The sequence below is a fragment of the Pristiophorus japonicus genome, chromosome 21 (assembly GCF_044704955.1).
Source record: "Pristiophorus japonicus isolate sPriJap1 chromosome 21, sPriJap1.hap1, whole genome shotgun sequence".
Classification (NCBI taxonomy): domain Eukaryota; kingdom Metazoa; phylum Chordata; class Chondrichthyes; family Pristiophoridae; genus Pristiophorus; species Pristiophorus japonicus.
Window position 1 is genome coordinate 69382221 of NC_091997.1, and position 22081 is coordinate 69404301.

General features: G+C 48.3%; 1 protein-coding gene across 1 annotated transcript in view; it reads right to left on the bottom strand.

Moving 5' to 3' along the window:
* Window positions 1-22081, bottom strand: part of tmem266 (transmembrane protein 266) — a 113945-nt gene that overhangs the window by 42152 nt on the left and 49712 nt on the right. Inside the window, exons 3-6 of the mRNA XM_070864116.1 lie at window positions 19827-19981; window positions 19644-19717; window positions 16451-16507; window positions 7155-7293 (exon numbers count right to left, since the gene is read on the bottom strand). Of these exons, the coding sequence (XP_070720217.1) occupies window positions 7155-7293; window positions 16451-16507; window positions 19644-19717; window positions 19827-19981 (425 nt within the window). The remainder of the gene's footprint in view (window positions 1-7154; window positions 7294-16450; window positions 16508-19643; window positions 19718-19826; window positions 19982-22081) is intronic.

Sequence of the window (22081 nt, forward strand, 5' to 3'; positions counted from 1 at the left end):
AAAATACATATTAATTTATTTACTTCTGGTCATTATCACATTGCTTGTTTGTGGGAGCTTGCTGTGCGCAAATTTGCTGCTGCGTTTCCCCACATTACAACAGTGACTGCTCTCCAAAATAAATAATTGGCTGTGAGCCACTCTGGGATGCTCCGAGGCCATAAAAGATGCTATACAAATGCAAGCTCTTTCTTTCGTTGCCGATGAGCCTGAGCCATTTGCTCTGATGGTTTCTGATTAATTTTGATCAGCATTAAAAAGAAAAAAAGACATGCATTTATATAGCACCTTTCACAACCTCAGGACATCTCAAAGCACTTTACAGCCAATAAAGTACTTTTGGAGTGTAGTCACTGTTGTAATGTGGGAAACGCGGAAGCCAATTTGCGCACAGCAAGCTCCCACACACAGCAATGTGACGATGACCAGATAATCTGTTTTTAGTGATGTTGATAGAGGGATAAATATTGGCCAGGAACATCAGGGGATAACTCCCCTGCTCTTCTTCGAAATAGTGCCATGGGATCCTTCCACTTGACAGGGCAGATGGGATCTCGATTTAACGTCTCATCCGAAAGACGGCACCTTCAACAGTGCGGCACTTCCTCAGCACTGCAGTGTCAGCCTGGATTTTTGTGCTCAATTTCCGGGAGTGGGACTTGAACCCACAACCTTCTGACTCAGAGGTGAGAGAGAGTGCTGCCCTCTGAGCCACAGCTGACTCAGCAGTCAAGGAAATAGAACTGGATCTCGCTCGGCCTAGCTTTGATTCTATCCCTTCCCTGCGCCCCCACTCTCCCACCCGCCTGCTTCCTCAAACAAAAGGGCGCTGCTTAATGTCCAGGGCGCTCAGCTCTCGCACTGTGCATTGTCCCCAATGCAGCAAAGGGTGCTGTACAGGCTGGAGCACTGGTACGTCAGCGACTATTTATAGAGCGCGTCACTGAAGAGAGACAGAAGAAAGAATAATCAAGTCAGCAAAGGGCAGAGGGGCTAGGCTGGAGCGAGAGGCTTCCAGAGTGGTATTTTTAGGCTTGGTGTGTGTGTTGCAATTACCGGGACTGGCAACAGCATTTGTCAATGTCAGTTCCAGCGGATGTGCGATGCACAGTTCAGCACTGTGGACAGATCCAGTCTTGGTGCAATCTGACACGCAATTCACAGCAAAGCCATTCCCAATGGGTCTTTGTCTGTAACGTTGCTTCGGGTTTATTCAGTCCGCTGAACAAAGATACGTGGATTGCCAGCAGGTGGAGGATAATCCTCGGGCCAGGAGTTTCCCTCGCCCCTTCCTCCCCTCCCCTTGGGTAGATAGATAGAGCAGGTCGATGTTCGGGGAGGTAGATTGATAGGGTAGATGGAGAAAAACTATTTCCTCTGGAGAGAGGAGTCCACAAGAAGGGGGCATCATCTTACAATTAGAGCAAGGTCATTTAGGAGTGATGTTAGGAAGCACTTCTTCACACAAAGCTGTGTCAGCTGTGGCTCAGTGGGCAGCAGTCTCTTGCCTCTGAGTCAGAAGGTTGTGGGTTCAAGTCCCACTCCAGGGACTTGAGCACAAAAATGTAGGCTGACACTCCCAGTGCAGTGCTGAGGGAGTGCTGCACTGTCGGAGGTGCCGTCTTTCGGATGAGACGTTAAACCGAGGCCCCGTCTGTTCTCTCAAGTGGATGTAAAAGATCCCACTATACTATTTCGAAGAAGAGCAGGGGAGTTATCCCTGGTGTCCTGGGGCCAATATTTAACCCTCAGTTGACATAACAAAAAACAGATTATCTGGTCATTATCACATTGCTATGTGTGGGAGCTTGCTGTGCACAAATTGGCTGCCGCGTTTCCCACATTACAACAGTGAGCACACTCAAAAAAAAAACTTCATTGGCTGTAAAGCGCTTTGGGACTTTTGGTGGTCGTGAAAGGCGCTATAGAAATGCAATACTTTCTTTTCTTTTTCAAAGGGCAGTGGAAATCTGGAACTCTTTCCCCCCCCCGCACCCCCCCCCAAAAAAAAAAAGCTGTTGAGGTTGAGGCTGGGGGTCAAATTAAAATGTCAAAACTGAGATGATAGATTTTTGTTGGGTAAGGGTATTAAAGGTTACAGAACCTCGGTGGCTGGATGGAGTTAAGATACAGATCAGCGACTATCTTATTTGTAATGTATGTATCTGCGAGTATGCTCACTGGCTTGTGGAGCAGTTGCACTGTGAGTGGCTTAGCCAGTCACGTGATGTCCATAAGGCTCAATAAAACCCCAGCCAGTTGGGCTCAGGTTCCCCACGATGAGGTATGCAGTTGTGAGCCTGGTGGATGAACTGGTAGTGTGATTGTTAAACCTTTGCTAATAAACCACCTCGTTCTTTACAGCAAATGTGTGGCTGTGAATTCTTAAGCAATGAACCCATGAAGCAAATACACTACAATCACTGAATGGCAGCACAGGCTCGAGGGACGGAATGGCCTCCTTCTGTTCCCCTGTTCCCATGTTTGGTAACATAAGAACATAAGAAATAGGAGCAGGAGTCGGCCATTTGGCCCCTCGAGCCTGCTCCGCCATTCAATAAGATCATGGCTGATCTGATCATGGACTCAGCTCCACTTCCCCGCCCGCTCCCCATAACCCTCGACTCCCTTATTGTTCAAAAATCTGTCTATCTCCACTTTGAATATATTCAATGACCCAGCCTCCACAGCTCTCGGGGGCAGAGAATTCCAAAGATTCACGACCCTCTGAGAGAAGAAATTCCTCCTCATCTCTGTTTTAAATGGGCGATCCCTTATTCTGAGACTATGCCCCCTAGTTCTAGATTCCCCCATGAGGGGGAACATCCTCTCTGCATCTACCCTGTCGAGCCCCTTCAGAATCTTGTATGTCTCAATAAGATCACCTCTCATTCTTCGAAACTCCAATGAGTATAGGCCCAACCTGCTCAACCTTTCTTCGTAAGACAACAATTTCATCTCAGGAATCAACCGAGTGAACCTTCTCTGAAATGCCTCCAATGCAAGTATATCGTTCCTTAAATAAAATGTCTAAGAAGCCCCGGCAAGTGAAGGGCTGTTTCTCTTTGAAATATCTGCACCTACATGACCCCTCACCGCAAAGCACTTCTCCTTAAAGGTTGATTGTTCAATTGTAAGTTGCATTTAAAAAAAAATAGAATTTAAATTTGTCATCGAAATTGATTAAGCCTTGAGCTCGACTCATAAACAGCAGAGTAAATGTTAATGATATTCCACTTGCTCCTAATGAACAGGCCTAAATGCAGATTAGCAGATATGTGCACGTAAATAGCGGTTCCACTGATGAACAGTTTGGGAAACGAGCCTGCATGAGCTAGGCAGCATAATCTGCGTTAATGCAATCAAGGGGATTAACGGGGGATATTTCGATCCAGGATGAGGCATTCTGTCTGTGTCTGCCACGATCGGAGAAGCCAAAAATAAGAACTCCCATAAAGGAAAGAACTTGCATTTATATAGCGCCTTTCACAACCTTAGGATGTCCCAAAGCGCTTTACAGCCAATGAAGTACTTTTGGAATGGTAGCCACTGTTGTAATGCGGCATCCAATTTGCACACAGCAAGCTCCCACAAACAGCGATGTGACAATGACCAGATCATCTGTTTTTCTTCTGTTGATTAAGGGATAAATATTGGGCCCAGGACACCGGGGAGAACTCTACGAAATAGTGCTCTGGGATCTTTTATGTTCACCTGAGAGAGCAGACGGGGCCTCGGTTTGACGTCTCATGTGAAAGAAGGCACCTCCGACAGTGCAGCGCTCCCTCAGCACTGCACTGGGAGCGGCAGCCTGGATTGATGTGCTCAAGTCCCTGGAGTGGGGCCTGTTGTAACGTAGGAGATGCGGCAGCCAATTTGCACACAGCAAGCTCCCACAAACAGAAATAATGACCAGATAATGATTTTTTTAGTGATGTTGAGCGAGGGATGAATGTTGGCCAGAACTCCCCCTCTCTTGTTCAAATCATGCCATGGTGTCCACCTAAGAGAGCAGACGGGGCCTCGGTTTAACGTCTCATCCGAAAGACGGCACCTCCGACAGTGCGACACTCCCTCAGTACTGCGCTGGGAGTGTCAGGCCGAGATCTTGCACCTGGAGTGGGGGCTTGAACCTACACCCATGCTCACCTTAGAGGGGGAGAGAGCTACCCACTGTGCCAGACAGAGCAGGAAGTTTGCAGGTTTGATCCCCGGGGGGGGGGGGGGGGGCAGCTGTGCCGTATTGGCTGTGCTGGGGGCTGGTCACGGTGCCACTGGGCAACGAGCAAACCATGACAGCCAGGATTCCTTGCTATCCCATCACCCCTGCCGGGAAACATGTGTGTGTGTGGATGTTGGACGAGGACAGGATTGGGCTTGGCGGTGATGCCTATCATGGTCAAATAGCCTGCCAACGCTCAGTGCCACGTGAACGCCCGCTGCCTGGGCGAGAGGCCAGCTCTCTGGGACCACACGTACGCCATAGTCAGCATCTCCGCTGATTATAAAATAAGGTCTACCTCTAACCAATTATCGAGCACTGCTTGTAAATTGCTGATGTTTAGTGCAGGAATCCGATTAAAACAGGGTCGTTAGAATGTAAAATTAAGAACCGTGTGTGTTACTATCGAATTGATTATCCTGTCTGGAAACCGGCAACTGTATGATTTTCCATTGGAATTCTGCCACTTAATTGGAACTGCATTACTTCTATACCTGCCCAATTTATTGTGCTGTCAATGCACTTTCTATAATTTGTTTAATTCTACAACTAGTTCCTAACTTGCACAGCGCAACAGTCATAGGCTATTTTAGCAACTGTGCTAAGATTAGCATTTTCGCCCGACGGTTCAGTTAGCCGACTGTAGCCAGGTTTGTGTGCGCTGCCTGGAGCCAAGGACAGGGTTTCTCTCCTTGCTGATTTTACCCACTGCTGCTCTCCTGAAAAGCCCTCGATTTTAAAATTCTCGTGTCCCAATCCCTCCATGGCCCCCGTTCCTCCCTATCTCTGTAATCTCCTCCAGCCCCACAACCCCCCGAGATGTCTGCGCTGCTCCAATTCTGCCCTCCTGAGCAGCCCCCATTTTAATCGCTCCATCATTGGTGGCCGTGCCTTCTGTTGCCTGAGCCCCAAGCTCTGGAATTCCCTCCCTAAAACTCGCCACCTCGCTCTCTCTCCTCCTTGAAGACACTCCTTAAAACCTACCTCTTTGACCAAGCTTTCGGTCACCTGCGCTAATTTCTCCTCATGTGGCTCGGTGTTAAATTTTGTGTGATAACGTTCCTGTGAAGCACCTTGGGATGTTTTACTACGTTAAAGGCACTATATAAATGCAAGTTGTTGTTGATGACTCAAAAAGCGAGTCCGGTTTCCATGGCTTCTCTGCGGCACTTCAACCAATCAGGACAACATGTCGCTCTATTCCATTCCATCAGGGGTCATCATGGTTGAACGTGAGTCTGTTCTGACCTGACAGCATACAGGAACAGGAGGAAGCCATTCAGCCCCTCGAGCCTGTTCCACCATTCAATTAGATCACTGGAGTTTAGAAGAATGAGAGGTGATCTTATTGAAACGTATAAGATTAGGGGGCTTGACAGGGAAGATGCAGAGAGAATGTTTCCCCTCGTGGGGGAATCTAGAACTAGGGGACATAGTTTCAGAATAAGGGGTCGCCCATTTAGAACTGAGATGAGGAGGAATTTCTTCTCTCTGATGGTCGTAAATCTGTGGAATTCTCTGCTCCAGAGAGCTGTGGAGGCGGGGTCATTGAATATATTTAAGGTGGAGATAGACAGATTTCTGAATGATAAGGGTTATGGGGAACGGGCAGGGAAGTGGAGTTCATGCCACGATCAGATCAGCCATGATCTCATTGAATGGCGGAGCAGGCTCGAGGGGCCGAATGGCCGACTCCTGCTCCTAATTCTTATGTTCTTGTGTTGTTATGTTCACTGCTGATCTGTGTCTTAACTCCATTTACCCTCCTTGTTTCCCTAACCCTTAATACCCGGGGCTAACAAAAACCTATCAGTCTCAGTTTCCCCCAGCCTCAACACCAATTTGTGAGAGTTACAGATTTTCACTGCCCTTTGTGTGAAGAAGTAGCTTTCTGTCATCATCCCTGACATTAGATAGATTTTCTTCAGAAAATAACATTTTGGGAGCCGGTATATGAGTATTTTAAGAAATTTCTTCACTCAGAGAGTGGTGAACCTTTGGAATTCTCTACCCCAGAGGGCAGTGGAGGCTCAGTCTTTGAGTATGTTCAAGGCAGAGATCGATAGATTTTTGGATATTAAGGGCATCAAGGAATATGGGGATTGAGGTAGAAGATCAGCCATGATCTTATTGAATGGCGGAGCAGTTTCGAGGGGCTGAATGGCCTGCTCCTGCTCCTAATTCTTATGTCCTTATGACCTGTGGGAAGTGTACTGTGGTTCGGGAGGAACAGGTGACCTTAGACCTCTGGGTCCCAAAGCTCTCCCCCACTGGGAGTTTTCCTCACCTCGTGTCTGGGTCTGTTGTACATTCATCGATAGAGATTGATCACTGTGATTGGTCAACAGCTCCATCATCGTTGTGTCGTATGACTACCAGGAATGTAGAAGACAAATGTAGAGACACCCTCAAAGCATCCCTGATAAAGTGCAACGTCCCCACCGACACCTGGGAGTCCCTGGCCAAAGATCGCCCTAAGTGGAGGAAGTGCATCCGGGAGGGTGCTGAGCACCTAGAGTCTCGTCGCCGAGAGCGTGCAGAAACCAAGCGCAGGCAGCGGAAAGACAAACCAGTCCCACCCACCCTTACCCTCAGTGACTGTCTGTCCCACCTGTGACAGGGACTGTGTCTCTCGTATTGGACTGTTCAGCTACCTAAGGACTCATTTTAAGAGTGGAAGCAAGTCTTCCTCGATTCCGAGGGGCTGCCGATGATGATGATGATGATGATGATGATGATGATGAGAAGACCCATAGATGGACCTTGGTCTTCGTTCATCTAGCAATTGATACGGCATATACATCCCGAGGTCGTGACAGGCGCTATATAAATGCAAGTTCGTCCTTTTGTTTTTGAATGCGACGTCGCAGAAGCCAATCAGCGCCGAGACCCAATTGGGCCCGTGAGCATTAAGTTACCGCCTCCCACTCACCGTCAATGATACGTTTGACCTTCCAGATGCGGAGGGTGATGATCAGGCTGATGGCGTCCCATGGGCTGCTGGGTCCGTTCGCTACAGTCGATGCCACCATCGGAGCCAAGGATAGGACAATCACTGCTCCATCAAACACCTGCAACGCAAAATCCCAGTGCTGATCACTGCAATGTATTTGCTTTGTGGGTTCTTTGCTTAAGAATTCCTAGCAACACACTGCTATTGAGAACTGGTTGGTTCATTAGCAAAAGGCTTAACAATCACACTGCACATTACCATCATGGGCCGCCCCGACCTGTGTGAGAACACCACCGCAGGCCGGGGCTATATATAGAGCTGGAGCGCCGGGCCCTGGAATATCGTGGGTGAAGGTGCGGCGAATGAGGGTACGGGGCCCAGAAGAGGCGAGGGCCTAGGGGCAGCACGGGCCCAGCCCACACTGCGATATGTGTGGGCGCTAGGTCCATGTAGCAGAGCATGTCTCCAGTCGTCCTGGTTAACCCTTGCCACTGGACCAAGACCTAGCTCTGTCAAGCCCGTGTGGTGGCTGGTGTACAACGGCCACCCCGCGTTAAAAAAATCCACGCACAGGCATCTTCCACCCCTGGAGTTCAGGACTGGAACATCGGGTCCTTCATTGAAACATCTGTGAGCTCTTGTGGAAGCAAGTCATCCTCGTTCGAGGGACTGCCTATGATGATGACATTACCAGTTCATCCACCAGGCTCACAACCACCTGCCGCATCGTGGATTCCCCCGAACCCAACTGGCTGGGGTTTTATTGAGTCTTGTGAACATCACGTGACTGGCTCAGCCACTCCCAATGCAACAGCTCTACAACTATGTTAAAGTAACTGTAAATCAACTGCCCCCTTTCGTAAGGACACAAAAATCCACAAGTCAACCAATTAAACATCAAAGGGAACTTTACAAATTGAATTAAATAAAAATGTTGTTCCCTGTTGAAATGATGCCCTCCAGTCCCTCCGGCGCCCACCTCCCGCGGCAGGCTACGTGGACACCGCGTGCTCCATCTCCAGGGACACCCGGTGGCGGACTTTGCGGCGGAAGAGAGCGGCAGGCGGTCTACAAACCTGTGAGCATACGCACAGGGGCATTCATCACAATCACCACATCGTCAAACATATGCAACGCACAATCCCACATCTGCCGTCGGCTAGAAGACAAACGTATCGCAGCAGGAGGGACGCAGTTCTGCTGATCACGTCGCGTCCTCAGATTTCCCCTGAAAAGGTTTGGAGTTCCCAGGATTATTAACTCGCGATCCCTAAACTAAAAACCTTACCTTGACGAGGAGCTGGCTTCTGTTGGACAATGGCACCCAGAAAAGTCTACAGCCATATTTTCTTACAAAACTCGCCCCCAACTTCTCTTGTCTGTTGACATCACTGTGGTCACTGCTTCTTGAAGCTTTCAATTCTTCTTCCTCCCAGGCTCCCGGTGCAGCACTCTACACACGCTCCCCCCGCCCCCCGACCCCCGACCCCCGCCTCCGCACCACGCACCATCACCGGGTTCAAACCAAGCCTCAAGGCATGGGTTCCTGCTCTGATTTTGTCCGAGAACATCTAAACTGTGGCAGTCCTCCCCGATCCTCAGTCTTCGCTCTTCCTCCTACAATTATCAGGCTCTCGAAAGCCAAAATGTCGCCCAATCACGGCATAGCCATCGACCTTAACTTCTCCCCGACCTTTTCAACCGTGAACTTTGGGCCGACAAGTAGGTTTATCAGCAACAACAACAACAACAACTTTTACTTATATAATGCCTCTAACATAGTAAAAGGTCCCAAGGCGCTTCACAGCAGTGTTTTAAGGTAAAACAAATGAATTTGACACCGAGCCACATAAGAAGAAATTACAGCAGATGACCAAAAGCTTGGTCAAAGAGTGTCATGTATGTATGCTTGGGTTTACTAGCCACCAGGTGGCGCTACTGTCGGAGGTCATTGGGCTGTGTGCACATGTGTGCGGCCCAGGTATAAAAGGCCAGCCATCTTGTAATGTGATCACTTTGGGCCCTAATAAAGTAGAGCCAGGTTTGTACCTGTTCGCAGTTTACAGTATTCAGTCTAGTGAGTTATTGCATACACGACAAAGAGGTAGGTTTTAAGGAGTGTCTTAAAGGAGGAAAGAGGTTTAGGGAGGGAGTTCCAGAGCTTGCGGCCAGACAGCTGAAGGCACGGCCACCGATGGTTGAGCGATTATAATCAGGGATGCTCAAGAGAGCAGAATTAGAGGAGCACAGACATCTCGGAGGGTTGTGGGGTTGGAGGAGATTTCAGAGATAGGGAGGGGTGAGTCCAGGGAGGGATTTGAAAACAAGGATGAGAATTTTGAAATCAAGGCGTTGCTTAACCGGGAGCCAATATAGGTCAGCGAACACAGAGTGTGATGGGTGAGCGGGACTTGGTGCGAGTTTGGACACAGGGCAGCCGAGTTTTGGATCACCTCTAGTTTACGTCGGGTAGAATGTGGGAGGTCGGCCAGGAGTGCGTTGGAATAGTCAAGTCTAGAGGTAACAGAGGCACGGATGAGGGCTTCAGCAGCGGATGAGCTGAGACAGGGGCGGAGATGGGCGATGTTACGGAGGTGGAAATAGACGGTCTTGGTTATGTTGCTCGACACTAAGCAGACAACTCTACAACTACTGCACAAAACACCAGCTTTTCCCCTTCAGGGTCTGGCTCAGCCGCTGTGCATTTCCAGCATTTTCTCCTTTTAGGATCCGATTTATGGCCTTTTTGTTTTATTTTTCCCTTTTCCATTATTGAGATAAAGCGGTTGCGTTTAGCTTGCTGTCGGTGAGACGTTTCGGGCAGAAATAAGGACGCATTTGGATAACCAAGGAAATAAAGGAGAGTATCAAAGTAAAAACCAATGTGTATAAGGTGGCCAAGGTTAGTGGGAAACTAGAAGATTGGAAAAATTTTAAACAACAACAAAGAATGACTAAGAAAGCAATAAATAAAGAAAGGAAAGATAGATTACGAAGGTAAACTTGCGCAAAACATAAAAACAGATAGTAAAAGCTTTTACAGATATATAAAACGGAAAAGAGTGACAAAAGTAAATGTTGGTCCCTTAGAAGATGAGAAGGGGGATTTAAAAATGGGAAATGTGGAAATGGCTGAGACCTTAAACAATTCTTTTGCTTCGGTCTTCACAGTGGAAGACACAAAAACCATGCCAAAAATTGCTGGTCACGGGAATGTGGGAAAGGAGGACCTTGAGATGATCACTATCACTAGGGGGTAGTGCTGGACAGGCTAATGGAACTCAAGGTAGACAAGTCCCCTGGTCCTGATGAAATGCATCCCAGGGTATTAAAAGAGATGGCGGAAGTTATACCAGATGCATTCGTTATAATCTACCAAAATTCTCTCTGGACTCTGGGGAGGTACCAGCGGATTGGAAAGCAGCTAATGTAACGCCTCTGTTTAAAAAAGGTGGCAGACAAAAGGCAAGTAACTATAGGCCGGTTAGTTTAACATCTGTAGTGGGGAAAATGTTTGAAGCTATCATTAAGGAAGAAATAGCGGGACATCTAGATAGGAATAGTGCAATCAAGCAGACGCAACATGGATTCATGAAGGGGAAATCATTCTGGAATTCTTTGAAGATATAACGAGCATGGTGGATAGAGGTGTACCGATGGATGTGGTGTATTTAGATTTCCAAAAGGCATTCGATAAGGTGCCACACAAAAGGATACTGCAGAAGATAAAGGTACGCGGAGTCAGAGGAAATGTATTGGCATGGATCGAGAATTGGCTGGCGAACAGAAAGCAGAGAGTCGGGATAAATGGGTCCTTTTCGGGTTGGAAATCAATGGTTAGTGGTGTGCCACAGGGATCGGTGCTGGGACCACAACTGTTTACAATATACATAGATGACCTGGAAGAGGGGACAGAGTGTAGTGTAACAAAATTTGCAGATGACACAAAGATTAATGGGAAAGCGGGTTGTGTAGAGGACATAGAGAGGCTGCAAAGAGATTTAGATAGGTTAAGCGAATGGGCTAAGGTTTGGCAGATGGAATACAATGTCGGAAAGTGTGAGGTCATCCACCTTGGGAAAAAAAACAGTAAAAGGGAATATTATTTGAATGGGGAGAAATTACAACATGCTGCGGTGCAGAGGGACCTGGGGGTCCTTGTGCATGAATCCCAAAAAGTTAGTTGTAGGTGCATCAGGTAATCAGGAAGGCGAATGGAATGTTGGCCTTCATTGCGAGAGGGATGGAGTACAAAAGCAGGGAGGTCCTGCTGCAACTGTATAGGGTATTGGTGAGGCCGCACCTGGAGTACTGCGTGCAGTTTTGGTCACCTTACTTAAGGAAGGATATACTAGCTTTGGAGGGGGTACAGAGACGATTCACTAGGCTGATTCCGGAGATGAGGGGGTTACCTTATGATGATAGATTGAGTAGACTGGGTCTTTACTCGTTGGAGTTCAGAAGGATGAGGGGTGATCTTATAGAAACATTTAAAATAATGAAAGGGATAGACAAGATAGAGGCAGAGAGATTGTTTCCACTGGTCGGGGAGACTAGAACTAGGGGGCACAGCCTCAAAATACGGGGGAGCCAATTTAAAACCAAGTTGAGAAGGAATTTCTTCTCCCAGAGGGTTGTGAATCTGTGGAATTCGCTGCCCAAGGAAGCAGTTGAGGCTAGCTCATTGAATGTATTCAAGTCACAGATAGATAGATTTTTAACCAATAAGGGAATTAAGGGTTACGGAGAGCGGGCGGGTAAGTGGAGCTGAGTCCACAGCCAGATCAGCCATGATCTTGTTGAATGGCGGAGCAGGCTCGAGGGGCTAGATGGCCTACTCCTGTTCCTAATTCTTATGTTCTTATGTTCTTATGTAACGTCATGCGGTGTGTAATTATTCCCGTGCCGCCCTTCAAGCTGGTTTCAACTGGTGAGTCTCACGTAATCACAAGTCGAAACTCCAGACTTATTGTGAATGAGCTGAATGCAATTTACTGCTGCAGTCGGGCTGATTATCATAGCCTGCTTTACATTCAGCGGCTGCTTACTGACGTATTTTGATGACAGACACCACACTGGGTTAGCATGCAGTCCTTTCACACGTTGGGATGGGGCTTGACTCAAACTCAGACCAAGGGAGAGAACATAAGAACATAAGAAATAGGAGCAGAAGTAGGCCATATAGCCCCTCGAGCCTGCTCCGCTATCTAATACGATCATGGCTGATCTGATCATGGACTCAGGTCCACTTCCCTGCCCGCTCCCCGTAAGCCCTTAATCCATTATCGGTTAAGAAAGTATCTATCTCTGTCTTAAATTTATTCAATGTCCCAGCTTCCACAGCTCTCTGAGGCAGCGAATTCCACAGATTTACAACCCTCTGAGAGAAGAAATTCCTCCCCATCTCAGTTTTAAATGTGCGGCCCCTTATTCTAAGATCGCGCTCTCTAGTTCTAGTCTCCCCCATCAGTGGAAACATCCTCTCTGCATCCACCTTGTCAAGCCTCGTCATATTCTTTTCGTTTCGATAAGATCACCTCTCATTCTTCTGAATTCCAATGAGTAGAGGCCCAACCTCCTCAACCTTTCCTCATAAGTCAATCCCCTCATCTCTACCAGTATGTGTGTGTGTGCGTGTGTGTGTGCGGCACTCCCACTTCTTCCCAATCACCATCCCATCCCCCCCGCCCATCTCCATGGAAACACTCGGTGGCCCCACCGGCAGCTCGTGTCCCGACGGAAATCTACCTCGTGCTCCTTTTCCAATGGACTCGGTTCCGTGATTGGGTGGGTTCCTGGTTGTTGCCAAACACTCCCCCTCCCACGGTCGGTGCTGCACTACAACGACAACAACGTATTTATATAGCGCCTTTAACGACGTAACACGGCGCTTCACAGGAGTATTATGAGACAAAAAATTGGACACCGAGCCAAATAAGGAGAAATTAGGGCAGGTGACCAAAAGCTGGGTCGAAGAGGTCGGTTTTAAGGAGCGTCTTGAAGGAGGAAAGAGAGGTAGAGAGGCGGAGAGGTTTAGGGAGGGAGTTCCAGAGCTTGGGGTCCAGGCAACAGAAGGCACGGCCACCAATGGTTGAGCGATTATAATCAGGGATGATCATGAGGGAAGAATTAGAGGAGTGCAGACATCTCGGGAGGTTGTGGGACTGGAGGAGATTACAGAGCTAGGGAGGGGGTGAGGCCATGGAGGGATTTGTAAACAAGGATGAGAATTTTGAAATTGAGGCGTCCGATAGAAGGTCAGTGTCTGTACAAATAACTCTTGGTCCGTGTTATCCCCTGGACTGGTTACAATTGAACCGAGGGGCTCGGAGAGGGATTTTCCTGAGCATTTTTCCCCTTATTTTCTCTGTAACGGTGCGGGAAAGCCCTCTCCTTCACCAGCCAATGTAGGTCAGCGAGCACAGGGGTGATGGGTGAGCGGGACTTGGTGCGAGTTAGGATATGGGCAGCCGAGTTTTGGATCACCTCTAGTTTACATAGGGTAGAATGTAGGAGGCCGGCCAGGAGTCTAGAGGTAACAAAAGCATTGATGAGGGCTTCAGCAGCGGATGAGCTGAGGCAGGGGCGGAGACTGGGGATGTTACAGAGAAAATAAGGGAAAAAATGCTCAGGAAAATCCCTCTCCGAGCCCCTCGGTTCAATCGTAACCAGTCCAGGGGATCACACCGACCAAGAGTTATCTGTACAGACACTGACCATCTATTGGATGCGAAGTCCATCTCAGTCCAGAACCAGTACAACTCTCTCTTGAAGGCAAAAGCTGTTCAACTTTGCCACCACAGGTGTGGAGGAACACTCAGCCAAACTCACACTCATGGAATGTTTTTTTAATCGGGATGAGTATCACGGGATATGGACCAAAAGGGGGATAAATGGGGTTGAGGTACAGGTAAGCCTCATTATCATAAGCAGTCCCTTGGAATCGAGGAAGACTTGCTTCCACTCTTAAAATGAGTCCTTAGGTGGCTGAACAGTCCAATACAAGAACCACAGTCCCTGTCACAGGTGGGACAGACAATCGTTGAGGGAAGGGGAGGGTAGGACTGGTTTAGAAACATAGAAACATAGAAAATAGGTGCAGGAGTAGGCCATTCAGCCCTTCGAGCCTGCACCGCCATTCAATGAGTTCATGGTTTCTCGCCATACCCCTTGATCCCCCAAGTAGTAAGGACTACATCTAACTCCTTTTTGAATATATTTAGTGAATTGGCCTCAACAACTTTCTGTGGTAGAGAATTCCACAGGTTCACCACTCTCTGGGTGAAGAAGTTTCTCCTCATCTCGGTCCTAAATGGCTTACCCCTTATCCTTAGACTGTGACCCCTGGTTCTGGACTTCCCCAACATTGGGAACATTCTTCCTGCATCTAACCTGTCTAAACCCATCAGAATTTTAAACGTTTCTATGAGATCCCCTCTCATTCTTCTGAACTCCAGTGAATACAAGCCCAGTTGATCCAATCTTTCTTGATATGTCAGTCCTGCCATCCCGGGAATCAGTCTGGTGAACCTTCGATGCACTCCCTCAATAGCAAGAATGTCCTTCCTCAAGTTAGGAGACCAAAACTGTACACAATACTCCAGGTGTGGCCTCACCAAGGCCCTGTACAACTGTAGCAACACCTCCCTGCCCCTGTACTGAGAAACTGAGAAAAACTGAGAAAAAACAGAAAAAATCTAAGGAAAACTGAGAAAGAAACAGAGAAAAAAAGCTGAGAAAAAATGAGAAAAACAGAAAAAATGAGAAAAACTGACAAAAACAAATGAGAAAAACTGAGCATAATTGAGAAAAGCAAATGAAAAAAACTGAAAAAAATTGAGAAAAAGAATGAAAAACTGAGAAAAACAACGAAAAAAAACAGAGAAGAATAGCTTAAAAAAACAAAGGAGAAAAACTGAGACAAAGAACGAAAAACTGAGAAAAACTGAAAAAACTGAGAAAAAAACTGAGAAAAAAAACTGAGGAAAAAAATTGAGAAAAGAAACTGAGAGCAACAACTGAGAAAAACTCGCTATGAAGGCCAACATGCCATTTGCTTTCTTAACCGCCTGCTGTACCTGCATGCTAACTTCAATGACTGATGTACCATGACACCCAGGTCTCGTTGCACCTCCCCTTTTCCTAATCTGTCACCATTTTGCCGCACGCTCCTTCCGCTGTCTGCGCTTGGTTTCTGCACGCTCTCGGCGATGAGACTCGAGGTGCTCAGCGCCCTCCCGGATGCACTTCCTCCGCTTAGGGCGGTCTTTGGTCAGGGTCCCAGGTGTCGGTGGGGATGTTGTACTTTTTCAGGGAGGCTTTGAGGGTGTCCCTGTAAAGTTTCCTCTGCCCACCTTTGGCTCGTTGCGTAAGCCTACAATCGACTTGAATGGTGGAACGAGCTGGAGGGGCTGAACGGCCTACCCCTGTTCCTATTCTTTGGCGCCTCTGAGGTCACTTGCGTTGGGATATTGACAGCGTGAAATCGCTGGTGACTCCAGACTTGGCAATGGAGGCAGTCCTGTTGTGCAAAGAGGCTACGAGTGAGGCGGGAAAGCCCTCTCCTTCACCAGCCGTGAGCTTTCTCTCTTCACAGATGACACAACCCAGACTAGTGGACATTGGTGGTCTGGGAAGTGGAGGGACGGAGGGGGGGGTGGGGGAGTAAGAATGTTGGTCAAGAGTAACGTTTGGACTCAATCTAGTCATGAGTTTCAACGCCCTGAACACAATTACAGGCCCTGGTCACTAGGCAGTATCTCCAGACAATGGAACAACTCGCACTGAGGTAAAGGGGTACAGCAGCATAGTGGTTATGTTACTGGACTAGTAATCCACAGGCCTAATGATCCAGGGACATGAGTTCCAATCCCACCACGGCAGCTGGGGAATTTAAATTCAGTTAATTAAATAAATCTGGAATTAAAAAACCAAGTATCAGTAAAAATCCAGCTGGTTCACTAATGTCCTTTAGGGAAGGAAATCTGCCGCCCTTACCCGGTCTGGCCGATATGTGACTCCAGACCCACAGCAATGTGGTTGACTTTTAATTGTCCTCTGGAATGGCCCAGCGAGACGCTCAGTCGTACCAAACCGCTGCGACAAAGTCAGCGCTGTGTGGGGGCACCTTCACCACACGGACTGCAGCGGTTCAAGAAGGCAGCTCACCACCACCTTCTCAAGGGGCAATTAGGGATGGGCAATAAATGCCGGCCTGGCCAGCGACGCCCACATCCTGTGAAGGAATACATTTAAAAAAAAAACACACAGCTCACCTCGACTTTGTTCTCGATGTAGTCCCATATGCCAAGCACCACGATCCTGAAGACAGTCTGAGAGAGAGAGAACACAACAGAGACTTAGCCCTCCATGATGGATGCCAGCGCTGTGCATCTATCAGATTACAGCTATTTTGTTGTAATCTGTAAAACATAATCATTAAATCGTGCCCCCTTGATTTTTTTTTGAGGGCACCAGAAGTTATACAAGTGCCTCCTAGCTAAAAGGGGGTGGGGAGCACTAAAACCAACAACTTAAACAAATTAAACTTTAGACATTAAATCAAATTAAAATTTGGTTGCCGGGGGTGATGATGCGGTCCAGTCCCTCCGGCGCCCACCTCTCGTCGATCAGATTACAAGCTGGAGCGTTCCAATATTGATCAAATCGCAGACACACTTGTATCAAAGTGCGAACATTTCCCCAGTATCGTCAATGCAAGCCTGTCTCCATGCACCCTGCACCATACCACTGATGGAGTGGGAGTCTCCTCTCTCTGATTGCTGGACGAGTCCGGTGACCGTGGCTATCTCAGTCTGGTGCCTCGCTAGTATGGACAATGCACAAAGCTCTCCCTAATTTGGCACAAATTGCCAATTCTCACTTCAGAGAGGAATGATAAGAAAAGAGTGCTGTGCTGGTGCAGTTAGGGAATGCTGTCCTGAGGGGCGGGATTGAGATACATTATTGGGGCAGGGTAGAGGGAGCGTCACTTGGCATCAGCCCTGACCCAGGACTGCTCGCCTCTGTCACTTGTTGCCCGACACGGAGATGCGTTCCACTCTCAGCAACCAACGCTCCTTCATCATCATCATAGGCGGTCCCTCGAAGCGAGGATGACTTGCTTCCACGCCAAAAAAGGATGTGTTCACATGAAGGACCCGAACGACATCCTCAAGGGTGGAAGGTGCCTGTGCGTGGATTTGTTTAGCGTGGGGTGGCCGTTGCACACCAGCCACCACACGGGCTTGGTCCAGTGGCAAGGGTTACCCAAGACGACTGGAGACCAGCTCCACTGCACGGACCTAGTGCACACACAAATCGCAGTGTGGGCTGGCCCCGTGCTGCCCCTGGGCCCCTGGCCCCGAACTCATGCCTCTCCTGGGCCTCGATCACATCCCTCCACAGTCATTCGCCGCTTCTTCGCCCCAACCTCGCCGCTCCTACTGCATCTGTCCACGCTCCAATCACCGACCTGGACCTTGATGACATCACTCTCCTCACCATGGTGATGCACACAGAAAACGGCCAATGAACGGAAGGCATTAAGGTGAATGAAGTAGGCCTTGGCCACGAGTCTGAGTGCAGTGTCCTTGAACGAAAGGGAAGAGCTCCGAAGTGAATGGAATTCAAGATAAGCCATGCTGCTCATTCAGCAAGAAGCTTTCAATTAATTCCCAGTTTCTTTCTGTCACTTTGAATCCTGAATTATCGGCAAATCACCATTGCCAAAATGCGGGTGAGATATATGCATTTATTCTGGGCAAGCATCAGAGACACAGTCGAGCCAACCCACCCAGCAGATGCCACAAGTCATTTAGAATTAGGAAGTATCTCTGGGGCGGGATAACCAAAGTTCTTAGGGGGGGGCATGAATCTAGCTGGTCTGACGGTTGAGATTAGGGCGGGGGGAGAAATTGGGAGCATTTGCCTCCCGTGATCGCGAACTGACTGGGCTGTTTCCCCAACTTCTGCCCAGCGCATGGCTGCTAAAGATCTGCTTTTACTCATGTAAAAGTTTTAGAAAACATAAAAATCTATTATTTTCATTCACTTAAAACACATGTACTAATAAAGTGGCCTCTACCCACGGGTACCCAGACAGTCCCAGGATCGCGAGTCTCTGTGGATCCCGAGGCACAAGGTAAGTGCGTCGATTTTTTGCTGGTCTGAAGCCTGTGATCGCAAATTCAGCCCCACGTTAATCGATCGCAACAAGAATCACTTCTTAACAAGCGACCAGTAACTCTAGGGCTGGTCGCTGTGATGTATGCACCTGTGAGGATGCTCGCAACTAAATTTTAATTTGGACCACTTGTCTAAAGGTTAATTTGTCTATGTTTGTCAGTTTTAGTGCCCCCCCCCACCTCGCCTTTTAGCCAGGGGCCACTTGTATCATTTATGTTTTGGTGCCCTCAGGAAAAAAAAAACCAAAAACACAAGGGGGCACCTGAAAAGGTTTTGGAGTGTGACCCCCCTTTAATCAGGGGGGCACTTGATTAAAGTATACAACAAAATAGTTGTGGAGCTGTTGCATTGTGAGTAGCTTAGCCAGTCACATGATGTTCACAAGACTCAATAAAACCCCAGCCAGTTGGGTTCGGGGGATCCACGATCCATGATGAGGCAGGTGGTTGTGAGCCTGGGGGATGAGCTGCTAATGTGTAGTGTGATTGTTAAACCTTTGTTAATAAACCAACTCGTTCTTAATAGCAATGTGTTGCTATGAATTCTTAAGCCAGTCCATAGGTAGCGGGCAGAGAAGTGGAGTTGAGGCCACGATTAGATCAACCATGATCTTATTAGAACATAAGAACATAAGAAATAGGAGCAGGAATAGGCCATACGGCCCCTCGAGCCTGCTCCGCCATTCAATAAGATCATGGCTGATCCGATCATGGTCTCAGGTCCACTTCCCTGCCCGCTCCCCATAACTCTTTATCCCCTTATCGTTTAAGAAACCGTCTATTTCTGCCTTAAATTTATTCAATGTCCCAGCTTCCACAGCTCTCTGAGGCAGCGAATTCCACAGATTAACAACCCTCTGAGAGAAGAAATTCCTCCTCATCTCTGTTTTAAATGGGCGGCCCCTTATTCTAAGATCATGCCCCCTAGTTCTAGTCTCCGCCTATCAGTGGAAACATCCTCTCTGCATCCACCGTGTCAAGCCCCCTCATAATTTCATACGTTCCGATAAGATCACCTCTCATTCTTCTGAATTCCAATGAGTGGAGGTCCAACCTACTCAACCTTTCCTCATAAGTCAACCCCCTCATCCCCGGGATCAACCTAGTGAACCTTCTCTGAACTGCCTCCAAAGCAAGTATATCCTTTCGTAAGTATGGAAATATGGAAACCAATATATCCTTTCTTAATTATTGAATGGCGGTGCAGGCTCCAGGGGCCAAATGGCTGACTCCTGCTCTTATGAACCCATGAAGCAAATACATTATAGCCGTGAACACTTACCTCGGTGAGGAAGACGGAGAGGATGACGAGGCTTATCCAGTGAATGATCCTGGCAAACTGGAACGCACTGGTAACTACAACAAGAGAGAGAGAAAAAAGATGGAAACTATCAGGAAAAGCTGAGCAGGCTTTTGTTCTCTCGAGACGAGAAGGCTGAGGGGGGTGACCTCATACTGTACTCACACTGAAGTAGCTTGGTATCGATGAGGAGCTCCAGAGTTAGCAGGAGGACCACCAGGACCACGGATGCCACCAGAAAGCAGTTGAGGCCAGCGCTAAGGAGGACCACTTGCCAGACCGCCGCACGCCTCCCGCAACAGGGCTTCAGCCAGTTTGAGCTAGGGCGGCAACACAGAGAGAGGCGGAGAGTTACTGGGGGCAGCCATGGTGACACTTGGCCAGGGCCCTGGGACTCAATCGCGGCGCAACAAACGCATATATTACAGCTGCTTCTTCGGCAGCACCTCCCAAACCCATGACCTCTACCACCTAGAATGTCAAGGGCAGCAGGTGCATGGGAACACCACCACCTCCACGTTTCCCTCCAAGTCACACACCATCCCAACTTGGAAATATATCGGCCGTTCCTTTACCGTCGCTGGGTAAAACTCCTGGAACTCCCTCCCTAACAGCACTGTGGGAGCACCTTCACCACATGGACTGCAGCGGTTCAAGAAGGCGGCTCACCACCACCTTCTCAAGGGGCAAATAGCGATGGGCAATAAATGCCAGCCTTGCCAGCGACGCCCACATCCCGGAACGAATAACTAAAGAATTTAGTAGGCGAGGGTTACCGAATCAAGGCGGTAAATGGAGTTGAGATACAGATCAACAATGAAAAGAGAAAAAAGGAAGATGTCATGTATCTTACATTATTATATATAACTGTATCCTAACATGCTATACATGACTGTAATAAGATATGACCTGTAACCACCAGCATACCTTACCACCAGGGGTGCACTTGCAAGAGACAGGTATATAAGGACAGGTCTCAGGCAAGTGCAGCATTCCAGAGCTGTGAAATAAAGGTGCAGGTCCAGAGTATCCTTGACTTCACTACATGCCTCGTGTGAATTTGTACTGAGGGGACAGGACTTTACAGTGGCGACGAGTTACGGATTACAGAATCCACAGAATGGCGATCAACGGATCAGATGAAAAGTACAATGCGGGAGACAATTGGGAGGACTTTATAGAAAGTCTCCAGCAAAGCTTTGTAACCAAAGACTGGTTAGGCGACGATAAGGCAGACAAGAGAAGAGCCCATCTCTTGACCAGCTGTGGCTCAAAAACATACGCTTTAATGAAGGATCTGTTGGCACCCGAGAAACCAGCAAGCAAGTCGTTTGAAGAATTGAGCACACTACCAGCCAGCGAGCAGCCTACACATGGCCAAACACAGGTTCTACAACTACAGATGCTGTGTGGGCCAGAGCACACCCGACTTCGTGGCGGAACTTCGGCGGTTGGCTAGTTTATGTGAGTTCTCCGATGAACTGAGGAGAGAAATGCTGAGAGACTTTTTCATTGAAGGAATAGGCCACGCAGGCATATTCCGAAAGCTCATAGAGACCAAGAACCTGACCTTAGAGGCAGCAGCACTGGTTGCACAGACATTCTTGGTAGGGGAAGAAGAAATGAGGTTGATTTACAATGCAGGTACGACAACTAACGAAATATCGGAACAAGAAGTTCACAGCACTAAACAAGCTGCTACCCCTACACACAGACAAAACCGGGAGAACAGGCTCTCGACAGCAGGCAGAAGCCATCAAGGGCCACAGGAATGGCCGTTCACACCTCATCAGCCTACAATGCGAGCAATCAACTACAAACTGAGAGAAGCTCAAGAGAGATCAGCCAGACGCAGCTCATTCTTTGGGAACACTTTGAACAATGGAACAGGTCTGTGCTGGAGGTGTGGGGGTGGGCACTTATCAAGGGGATGTCGATTTCAGCAGGCTGTTTGCAGAAATTGTGAATATACAGGGCATCTGGCCCGCATGTGCAAAAAAAGGGCAGCTCGGCTGGTATACGAATCGGATGGGTCGGAAAGCGGACCACAAGATGGTGGGGACAGTACCCGGGACACCGATGTACAGCGGGTCAACACGATCAATGGCCACGGTTCCTACAACAGGACGCCTCCTATAATGATGAGGGTCCTACTCAACGGGATATCTGTCAACATGGAGCTGGATACGGGAGCGAGTCAATCTCTCATGGGCGTTCAACAATTTGAACAACTGTGGCCGCATAAAAGAGACAGACCAAAACTCACAAGGGTCGACACCAAACTAAGGACCTATACCAAAGAAATCGTACCAGTCCTCGGCAACGCCATGCTCCCTGTCACACACAAAGGGACAGTGAACCGACTTCCCCTGTGGATTGTCCCCGGAGACCCCCCAGCACTGCTGGGGAGAAGCTGGCTG